Source organism: Monodon monoceros, unplaced genomic scaffold, assembly GCF_005190385.1.
Source record: "Monodon monoceros isolate NGI ecotype Baffin Bay Population unplaced genomic scaffold, NGI_Narwhal_1 Super_Scaffold_5, whole genome shotgun sequence".
In the NCBI taxonomy this organism is placed as follows: Eukaryota; Metazoa; Chordata; class Mammalia; order Artiodactyla; family Monodontidae; genus Monodon; species Monodon monoceros.
Genome location: NW_021703782.1, coordinates 7,018,121 through 7,029,943, shown reverse-complemented (window position 1 = coordinate 7,029,943; position 11,823 = coordinate 7,018,121). Strand labels below are relative to the sequence as shown.

General features: G+C 35.3%; 1 protein-coding gene across 1 annotated transcript; it reads right to left on the bottom strand.

Moving 5' to 3' along the window:
• Positions 1 to 3,289: 3,289 nt before the first annotated feature.
• On the bottom strand, positions 3,290 to 5,476 carry ADAM29 (ADAM metallopeptidase domain 29). The gene has a single exon (XM_029202106.1). It carries the CDS (start codon positions 5,474 to 5,476, stop codon positions 3,290 to 3,292), a length of 2,187 nt encoding a protein of 728 aa, XP_029057939.1.
• Positions 5,477 to 11,823: the final 6,347 nt, after the last annotated feature.

Below are 11,823 nucleotides of genomic sequence, written 5' to 3'. Positions count from 1 at the left end.
TTCTTTTAAGTTTTTACACTCTCCATGTCTTTATTTTTAAATTGTTTCTAATAAACAATGGCATAATGCTAGACTTTATACTTTATTCACTTGAAATATGTCAGCCTTCTACTTAATGTAATACATTTTACATAGATCTTATATCTACCAGGTTTTTTTATTTTCACGTCTGCGTTATGCTTGTTTCTCCTCAATTGCCTATACTTGTAGAAACAAATATCATTTATTATGCCTTTTGTTCCTTCAGTAAATTTCTTATATGTACGTAGTCTTATTATTTTAACGATTACCCTAGATTTGCAACATGCATCTGCAACATCATATAGTATAATCCACATCATTAATTTACCTCTTCCCAATATTGCTAGAAGTTTAGACCTTTTATCTCTATTTACATACCTCCCAGCTTTTGTGACAAATATATATTTGCATTTTGTTCTGCATATATTTACAGTCCATAAGATACTACTAGTATCCTTGTACAGTTAATTTTAATTAGTTTACCCACATATTTACTGCTTCTTGTGTACTGCACACCCACCTGCACATTCATGTTTCTTTCTGGTATCATGTTTCTCCTGACTGAAAAAGAAATGATATTTCTTTGAGTGCTGGCCTGCTGGCAATGATTTGTTTGCCAAAGGAAAGTTTTGTTCTCCATTATTGAATGTTATCTTCACAAAATAAAGAATTCTAGTTTGGCAACTACAATTTATTGAGTAAATGTGTTATTTCAGTGTCTTCTGCATTCAATTATTGAAGTCAACCATCTATTTTTATTGTCATTTCTTTTAAGATATGGATATTTTATGTTTGGCTGCTCTTAAGATTTCTGTGTCTCTGGTTTTCAACAGTTTTACTATGATATGGTTAGGTGTGTATTTCCATGTGCTTATTCTGCTTGAAATTCATTGATTTTCTTAAAGCAGTGGCATAATATGTTTCCATACTTAGGGGAAATTCTCAGCCATTATATGTTTTTTATTCTATTGAATTCTCTTCTTCCTCAAATGATACTCTATTTGAATGATTTCAGATTTATTGATGTGTTTCACATATCACTTCTCTATTTTAATGCTTTTTTCTATGTCAGTCGTTGACTTTTTTAAAATTAACTTTTCTTATAGTTAACTAATTTAGCTAATTATACAATGCAGTCAATAATTCAAACTGTTTACTGATTTTCTGAATTTAATAAGTTCGCATAGATGCCAATTTTCTGGTGAAATGAATCTACCTTCTTTCACATGGTCTATTCATTTTTCTTCCAGTTTCTCTAAAATACTAGCCATAGGGAATTTTTGTTCATTATCATCTTTTCCACTCTTTGGATCTTTTAGCTGGCTTCTATTTTTTCTTTCACTATCTTTGTTGTTGTTTTCCCTTTATTATTGGCCATAATTTCTTCCTTTTGATATATGTGATAATGCTTTATTGTATGCTAGATGTTCTATATAAGGAACCATAGGAGTTACCTTCAACTTGAGAAGTTTCTATCTTTCCTCTGTTTGGAAGTTAGGCTGAGTGACTGATGACTTTAATTCAATAAGGAATTGAGTTTGGTCAGAGATAGTGTAGTTTTAGTGAGACACATATACTTTACTGGACTTTGTACTGGGAGCCCATAAGCCTCTATTTTCTCAGCGCTGAAAGCAATGGGTGACTATGTTCTGATACTCAAATCTTCAAAACCAAGTTCTCTAGCTTATATTCCAAGCTCCTTCAAAATCAGCCAGATGTTTTAAAGAGAAGGCATTACATGTCCTTGAGGCAAACTCCTTTCCACTAGGTCTTTGCTTCCTAACTAGAATAGATTGCAGATATCTTTGTCTTTAAAGACTTTAACCTATTTCCCAGCAAATGGATCTAAACTCAGCAAAAATGGTGTGGGAAAAACTCATTTTGAATTTGATGCCCTTAAGTGCCTAATTTATCAATCTAGTCTATTCTGCACACTAAGAGTTTTTCAGGTTTCTCTTTCTTCAACAGAGGAATTCTAACTGGGTAGGCCAAGCTTGATCATTAATTTATATTCAAAAACCATCATGTTACAGGGAACAAAGATTTTTGTTCCAGGGGAAAAAGTACTGATAATTTAAATTGTTTTCCCTTCCTTGTAATTTTTAAGTCTTCTAATCTTCATTTCCTCCACAGTTCTATGATACTTTTAAAATAAAATTTTAAGAAATGTTCTTGGCATTGTATAGCTGTCATTTTCAGAAAAATTGCTTGTCTGCATAGACCTAACTAAAATTGAAAGTATCTTTTTTACCCTATTTTATAACCAAAGAAACCCAGAAATTTAGAGACAACTATTATTATCATTCTGTACTTTTTAAAATTTTGTTGGAAACTTGCAGTAAATGTAAGTAATTTTCCCAAGATGGTTAAGGGCAGTGGTAAAGAAAAACTCAATCAAACAAAGAAAAAAAATTGATATTTCCTCACTCCCAATGAATGGTACTTAATGAATAAGTACTTCATTATACCAAGATGAGTACTATAACAGAATTCAGTCAGAAAAAAAAAATCAGTGATTTTAGGGGGATGGAATTAAATATAAGGCATTGGGTAACCAGCTACTAAAGAACACAGCAAGTTAAGGGAGGCATTGTGCTAGTAACTGGTTAATAACCATAAAATACTAATTGCAAGAAGGTGATTTCATTCATGGAGCTGAAGAGCAAAGGGAAGAAGTAGGGTTACTTGAATCTGGAGAACTGTAAGGCTGGCCCCATGAATCTCAAAAATGAGACTCAAAACTCCCACAGCAGGTACTGCTAAGCTGGTGCAGAGGATCTGAGACATTGGTAGAGAGATCAAAGACCTGGGGCTCAGACTCAGACAGCTATGCTGGTATCTTTTAGACTGACAATGAGGTTGGTCTGGATTGAATTTTTTTTTTAAAGGATATTGAAACTAAGTATAACTGCCAGTGTAAAATTTGTTATTAAGATTGACATACAGGAAGCAGATCTCCCAGATTCCCAAATCCCCTTGCATTCACCCTACTGCAGATCTCTGTAGAAAGAGGGCTGATACAGCAGCAGTGTGGTTCCTATAATGCAGAGCACAAAATGGGAAGGGGCTTTGACACTGAAAAGCAGTAACTTAAAAACTGGTACACCACCCAGGTACCATGCCTTTTTCTAGAAAATATAAAGAAATACATTTCAGGAAAAATAAAATTTCTAATTATTTAAAATAAAGAAGAATAAGTAGAAACATTATAGGAGTTACCTTTTTTAATGCATATCTATTCAGATACATTTTTGGGTACTAATTGTTTTTATTTCCCATGTTGAGTCTGAGTCTTTTGCTTGGGTTTTTCAGGTTGAGGCTGAACTTCTTCCTTTTTTTCCTTAGGTTTTTTCCTCATACAGAGCAATAGAAGACAGCATAATAGAATTAACAACAAAATAAGACATGTTAGGGCCAGGTAAATCTTCTTTATCCTCTCTCTCTTAGGGGGTGGGCCACTGTCAACACTACCTCCATTGCCTTGTTTTAGGCAGTTGGGAGGGTCCCACTTATAGTTGCAATGGCAGTGATGTTTATTGTTGCAGATCCCCCTCATGTTACAGAACTTAGGTGAACAATTACTATCCAAGCGAGAGAGATGGACACACTTCCTTCCGATGCAGACATGTTCTGGGCCACACTCTGTGCCGTCTTTCACATCACCAATATCAGGTATGGTCATCCCCATGTGGTAGTCTGTACCCCAGCAGGTGGCATTGTTGAAGCGAGTCCCATGCACAGTAGAATGCTCTGTCAGAAGGGGAATTTCTGCCACGTTATCGCACTGAATTCTCCCACATAAGCTGTCCAACATACTGCATTTTAGATATGTAGGGCCTTCGACTCCACAGTTACCAAAACGGTCACCTTGAGTGTTTACTTGTTTGTAGCAACTGTCGTTTGCATTTTTTGCCTTTTGGCCGAAAATCTGCCTACACTGTGCGTTGCGGTCATTACATCTCTTTTCATAGCAGTAGGCATTGTCATTACAGGGAATTCCATCCTCTACATATACATCGTCTGGGCACATATGGGATGATCCATTGCACCACTCTGGAAGATCACATTCATTGACCTCCTTTCTACACATTTCTCCTGATGGTAAGAACTTGCAGTCCTTGCAACAAAGCCCAAAAGCACAAGTAGACCCAAAACTCAGACTGCAGTTTGTCAGACAACAGGCATCTTTTGAACAATCCTGAAAAGATCCACAGTCACACTCTTCTCCTTCTTCAACAACACCATTTCCACAGCGCTTCCTTGAAAACATGTCCTTTGTGTATACAGTGTACTGCAAACATTTTGCCTGCTGTACAGAATATCCCCAAAAATAAGAATAACTACAATTGCTAAATTGGGCTATTGGTGGGTTGTCATGACGCATTATACATCTATAATAACCTGCAGAACACACACACAATACATTATCATGAAACATACCCAAATTATGACCTATATGATGAGCTACTGCAATTCCAATAATGGCCAAGGTTTTGTTTGCAAAAGTAACAACTGCACAACTAAAGTGTGACCTACACATTCCTGCAACATAGCCTAAACCAGTTAATCCTCTCAAGGTCTTATTTATAAAAAGATGTACAGTATCATGTGCCATGCGGGCATCAATGGTATTAGCCTTCCAATCGCAAAAATCTCTCAGAGACCTCCTTACAGCATCCACTTCAACCTGGTTTCTTTTAGTCCAGATCTCCATACCAAACAATAACACCTTCATACCCATTACCTGATAAATGGAATCCACTATATTTACAATAAGAAATAGATCTTCCTGCAACTTTGAGACATTCCTTTTAAAATGATTATATAGAGTATTGTCCACCACCAGTGCAATTTCAACAAAGAATGAATGGATCCACCAGCCATCATAATGACTTTGTTTCTGGGTAGAATTATCAGTCTCTTGAAACTCAAATTGGTGTACAGTTTCCTCTTGCATAAAATCAGATTTCATGTTTGGGAATTGGGTCTCCTCACTGTCCATTTTATATACCAGGTGTTCAAATTTCGTAGAGAAAATCATGGGCTTAATTTCATAAACAACATCGTTTATCTGTAATAATCCTCGAAAGCCACCAGAACAGGTACTGAGGGCAACAAGGGATTCTGGGTCCCCCTCCACATAACCATGGTAGTAGCAGTCATTCTGGACAAAAGGCTGGTCCTTCAGGAGAGCGCCCTGGTCTGAGTAGGTGAACACTGGGAGGTGTCTGGACAGCAAATGCTTCTTGATATTCATGTGGAGAACGTGTCTCTGGCCCCCAAAATGCAGGCTGTAAGAGAGCTGGCCTGGAGGCTTCATGCTTCTGCCAGTGTGTGTTACCTTCAAGGGAATCACCACTTCTGGAGGACTGTGATATTGGGGGTGTTCAGCCCGGATGTGTCCTGAAAAAGACAGAAACACCCCAAGCCAGTGTAGCAAGAGTATGATCCTCATGTACAACAGGGCTTTAATCACAGTCATTATGAAGCTACCATTATTGGTCCAGAGAAGAAGGCAGGCAGGGTTGGGAGTCACAGATGGTCTGGCTCCTTATTCTGAGCTGCTTAGTGTACAGAGCTTATCATTAAGTATCTGTCTTCTGGCAGAGTTGAACCATTAGAGCATAAGCCCTACAAGTAAAACAAAATATAACATATGGATGGGGGTGATTAGAAAAGGGCCTAATAGGGAGAAAGAGAAAGTCATACAACAAAAGTGATTAGTGTTTTGATCAAGGGTTGACTCTAGAAACTGCACAGAATTTGCTTTTAAATATTGATAAGGCAGAGGGGCATTGGGGGAGTATGGAAGAGTGAAAACTGGCCATAGATTTATAGTTATTGAACTAGGATGGTGGGCAATTAAGGATTCATTATACTATTCTCTAAATATATGTATATGTTAAATATTTCCACAATAAATAGTTTAAAAAAATCTTAAGGGTAAGGTGACCATATGTCTTGGATTGCTGGGATTTTCCTAATTTACACACGTTAAATTGGTATAAGTAATAATAACTGTTTTTTTCAACCTCAAGTCCTAAATTACCCAATTACCTGAGATACATATTAAAAGCAACAACAACAACAACACTCTCCTGTTATTTTAAAATCTCTTTTATAGTACTTATTACCTCCCTAGAACAAAATGTTTAGTTTTATCTTTCTTACATTACTCTCCTCACTAGACTTGTCATATTAGAAGTACTCAAGAGCATTATCTATGTCTTTCACAAATGTTAGTATCCCCAAAGTGCCTAGCTTAATTCTTTATATAGTAAAGAATGGTCAACTTGACTTTTATTGTGCCTTGGAGTGTTACTCAAAAGGTATTTACACTTGATTACATTTTAATGTACAATATTATTCAACACCTGTGGCCAATTTTGTTTTTGGAACAAAGTGTTATAGACTCAGTTTTCCCTGTTTATTTTCTCTATTTACAACTAAATACTCTGGATATAATTAAGTGGAAGACAAAAAAATACCTCTGAAAGCTAAAAAGCAAAAGACAGACTGGCTAGAGACCTCTAGACTTGAGGAATGGCAACAAGGTGAGTTCCCTGGGTTTTCTTTTAATTGCTCTCAGATATCCCAAATTGGGTGCTGGAGAGGTCTTTAACACCGAATCACCAGCAGGCGTAGACAAAAACAAACAAACAAAAAGCCTCAAGAATAGTTTTCTTTCTCTGTTCACATGACAGAGAATGGAAAAGCTCAACAGAGAACCAGTAAAGTGCTCCAGCATCTGCTCTTGAGCCAAGACACATGTGGATTGATTCATCCAGAGCAGCAACCTCAAAGACTTGTAGGCCAACCCAAAACACACTCCACAATCAGTGCACTGGTGGGCTGTTCAATCCACCTACATTGGCAATATAAAATCCCTGGCAGGCCAGCCTAACACTGATTCAATATCTAGGTAACTAACTACCTTATCTGCCTTCAGAGGCAGCAACAAAATCCCAACAATTTGACCCAACCTCAGCTCAACACTAGGGCAGGGAATGGAACCCTATATTAAACATAGCAGTATCATTCATAAAGCCTGATATATCCCACCCCTTCACCAAATGACATAGACACAGCCTATTGGCTTCTGTTTCTCACATCTCCAGATATGAATATGGACCAGTGACACCAGTTAAATCCAGAATGTTAGAGTAGATCAAGCAGAAGAAAGGACCACTCAGCTCAAAGATGGGTCATTGATAATTATTCAGTTAAAGTAGAAAAAAAGAATAAAGAAAGCAAGCGGCTTATAGGACACCGACAAGAAGACCAGTATACACATGATGGAAATCATAGAAAGAGAGAGAAAAAAAGAGAGAGAAAGGACCAGATAGCTTATTTAAAAAAAAATAATGGCTGAAAATTTCCCAAATCTGAAAAAAGAAATGGGCATCCACATGCACAAAGCCCAAAATGTCTCAAATGAGATGAATCCAAAGAAACCCAGATGAAGACTCATTAAAACTGTGAAAAGTCAGAGACAAGAAATTCTGAAAGTGGCAAGAGAAAACAACATGTCACATACAAAAGAACCACCATAAAACTGTGAGTAGATTTTTCAGCAGAAATCTTGCAAGTCTGGAGGGAGTGGGATGATGTAGTTAAAATGCTGAAAGAAAAAAACTATCAACTAAGAATGCTATACCTGGCAAAACAGTCTTTCAAAAAATAAAGAAGACATAAAGACATCACTAAACAAAAGCTGAAGGAGTTTATCACTGTAAACTGTGATAAACTGTAAGGCACTGTAAGTGCTAATGAGATTTTTTAAAGTTGAAAGGATGCTAAACAGCAACATGATAGTGTAAGAAAGTATGAAATATACATACATATATATTATATAAACATATAAATGTAAACTCATCTATAGATAAAACCAGAATACATTATAACTTTAATTGTGATGAGTAAATTACTTTTAATTTTAGTATCAAAGTCAATGATGAAAGTATTAAAAGTAACTAAAACTGAAAAACATGTTAAAGAATACACAGTAGAAATTGAAATATAAGTTGTGACAACAACAACATAAAGTGTGAGCTAAAGAGAAGTTAAGTGTAGAGTTTTTGTATGCAGTTGAACTTAAGTTGTTATCAGCTTAACATAGACTACCTTAACTATGATATTTTATGTAAGCCCCAAGGTAACCACAAAAAATATACTTATAGAAGTTACACAAAAGAAAAAGAGAAAGGAATTAATGCATATAAAGTACAAAAAAGTTCAACAAAACACAATGGAAGGCAACAAGAGAGGAAAAAAGACATACAAAAGAACAAAAAAGATTAATAGAAAACAAAGGACAAAATGATAATATTAGATCATTCCTTACCAATAATAAGTTTAAACATAAATGGATTAAACTCTCCAATTAAAAGACATAGAGTGGCTGAATGGATGTAAAAAAATAAGACTCAATTATATGTTGTCTAGGAAAAATCCTCACTTTAGATGTAAGGAAACACATAGGCTAAAAGTGAAGATTGGAAAAAGATATTCCCTATAAATGGTAACCAAAAGAGCAGAAATGACTAGACATATCAGATGGAATAAACTTTAGGTCAAAAACTGTCAAAAGAGATAAAGAATAACATTATATAATGATAAATGGATTAATCCACCAGGAAAGTATAAGAAATATATATACGCACCCAACATCAGAGCAATATAAATATATAAAGCAAACATTGACAGAACTGAAGGGAGAAATAGACAACAATTCCATAAAAGTAGACTTCAATACCCCACTTTCAACAAAGGATAGAACATCTAGACTGAATATCAACAAGGAAATAAAGGATTTTATAGCACTATAGACCAAATCAATCTAAAAGACATATACATAACATCCCACCCAACAGCAGCAGAATACAATTTCTCAAGATTACATGGATGTCTCTTCAAAATAGGTCACATAGCTACAAAACAAATCTTAATAAACTTAAAGATACAGAAATCATACCAGGTATCTTTTGTGATTACAATTAAATGAAACTAGAAATCAAAGGCAAAGGGAAAAATGGAAAATTTACAAATAGGTTGAGATTTAAAATCATACTGTTAACAACATTGAATCAAAGAAGAAATCAAAAGAGAAACCAAAAAATGCCTTGAGACAAACAAAAATGAAAATGCACGTACTGTAACATATGGGATGCAGCAAAAGCAGTTCTAGAAGGGAAGTTTATCATGATAGATGCCTACCTCATGAAACAAGAAAAAATCTCAAACAGCTTCACATTCCACCTAAAAGAACTGGAGAAGAACACACTAAGCCTAGAACTAGTAGAAAGAGAGAAATAACAAAGATCAGAGTGGAAATAAATAGAAACTAAAAATACAGTACAGATAGCTTATTTTTTGAATAAAAAATAAATAAAAATATGTGATACACACACACACAGACACGCACATCCATTTTCTTGATCCATTCAGCCATCAATGGACACTTAGACTATTCCATGCCTTGGCTATTGTAAATAATGCTGTAGTGAATATGAGAGTGAAGATATCTTTTTGGTATAGTGATTTTGTTTTCTTTGAATAAATGCCCAATAGAATTACTGGATTATGTAGTTCTATTTTTAATTTTTTGAGGAAACTTCAGGCTGTTTTCCATAGTGGCTATACCAATTTACATTCCTACCAAAGTATACAAGGGTCCCCTTTTCTCCACATCTTTGCCAATACTTGTTATTGCTTGTGTTTTTGATAATAGCCGTTCTGACAGGTGTGAGGTGATATCTCATTGTGGTTTTGATTTGTATCTCCCTAATGATTACCGATGTTGAGGACCTTTTCATGTATGTGTTGGCCATTTGTATGTCTTCTTTGGAATAAATGTCTATTCACTTCCCACGCTCATTTTTTAATTGGGTTTTTTTTTAATTGAGTTGTATGAGTTTTATATATATATTGTATATTAACCACTTATCAGATATATGATTTGCAAATATATTCTCCCATTTGGTAGGGTGCCTTTTCATTTTGTTGGTTTCTTTTGATGTACAGAAACTTTTTGGTTTGATGCAGTCCCACTAATTTATGTTTGCTTTTATTGTCTTTCCTTTCAGTGTCAAATCCAAAAAGTTATTGCCGAGATTGAGGTCTAGGAGCTTACCCCCTGTGATTTCTTTTAGGAGTTTGATGGTTCAGGTCTTACATTCAAGTCTTTAATCCAATTTGAGTTGATTTTGTTTATGGTAAAAGATTGTGGTCCAGCTTCATTCTTTTGCATGTGGCTGTCCAGTTTTTCCAACACCATTTATTAAAGAGACTGTTCTTTCCCCATTGTGTTCTTTTTTTGTTGTTTTTTTTTTTTTGCAGTACGCGGGCCTCTCACTGCCGTGGCCTCTCCCATTGCGGAGCACAGGCTCTGGATGCGCAGGCCCAGCGGCCATGGCTCACGGGCCCAGCCGCTCCGCGGCATGTGGGATTCCCCCCGGACCGGGGCACGAACCCGCGTCCCCTGCATCGGCAGGTGGACTCCCAACCACTGCGCCACCAGGGAAGCCCCCATTGTGTTCTTGAAAACTATGACTATGACTTTGTAATATAGTTTAAATCAGGAGGTTTGATGCCTCCAGCTTTTTTGTTTTTCTCAAGATTGCTTTGGTTATTGTGGGTCTTTTGTGGTTCCATAAAAATTATAGGATTTGTACTATTTTTGTGAAAAATGCCATTGGAATTTTTATTGGAATTGCATCAACTCTCTTGCCTGGTGTGGACATTTTAACAATTTAATTCTTCCAATCCATAAGCATAAAATACCTTCCTATTTCTTTTTTGTCTTTTTCAGTTTCTTTCATCAATGTCTTTATAGTTTTCAGTGTACAGGTCTTTCGTCTCCTTTGTTAAATTTATTTCTAGGTATTTTATTCTTTTTGATGTAATTGGAAATGAGATTTTCTTAATTTCTCTATCAGAAGTTAATTATTAGTGTATAGAAATGCAACAAATTTTTGTGTATTGATTCTGTATCCTGCAAATTTACTTATTAGTTCTAACAATTTTTGGTGGAGTCTTTAGGATTTTTTACATCTGCAAATATGATAGTTTTATTAGTTTTATTTTTTCCTTTCTTATTTGGATGCCTTTTATTTCTTTTCTTGCTTAATTGCTCCGGCTAAGACTTCTGGTACTATGTTGAATGAAAGTGGCAAGACTGGACATCCTTGTCTTGTTCCTGATCTTAGAGAAAATGCTTTTAGTTTTCAGCTTTTTACCTTTGAGTGTGATAAGAGCTGTGAGGCCACAATATGGCCTTTATTGTGTTGAAGTGTGTTCTTTCTATACCCAATTTGTTGAGAGTTTTTATCATACATAGATATTGAATTTTGTCAAATGATTCTTTGCATCTATTAAGTTGATCGTATGAGTTTTATTCTTCATTTTGTTAATGTGGTGTAAAACACTAATTAATTTGTGTATATTGAATCATCCTTGCATCCCAGAAATAAATCCTACTTGATCGTGGTGTATGATCCATTTAGTGTATTGCCAAATTCAATTTGTAAATATTTTGTTGAGGATTTTTACATCTATCTTAATCAGGGATATTGGCCTATAGGTCTAATGTGTTGTTTTAAGTCCAGTGCTTCTTTTTTGATTTTCTGTTTGGATAATCCACCCATTGATAAAAGTGCGGTATTGAAGTCCTCTACTATTTTTGTATTGCTGTCCTTTTCTCCCTTTAGGTCTGTTAATATTTGCTTTATAGATTTATATGCATGCATAAATATTTACAAATTTATATCCTCTTTCAATTGAAGCAAAGTTTCTGTAGGCTAA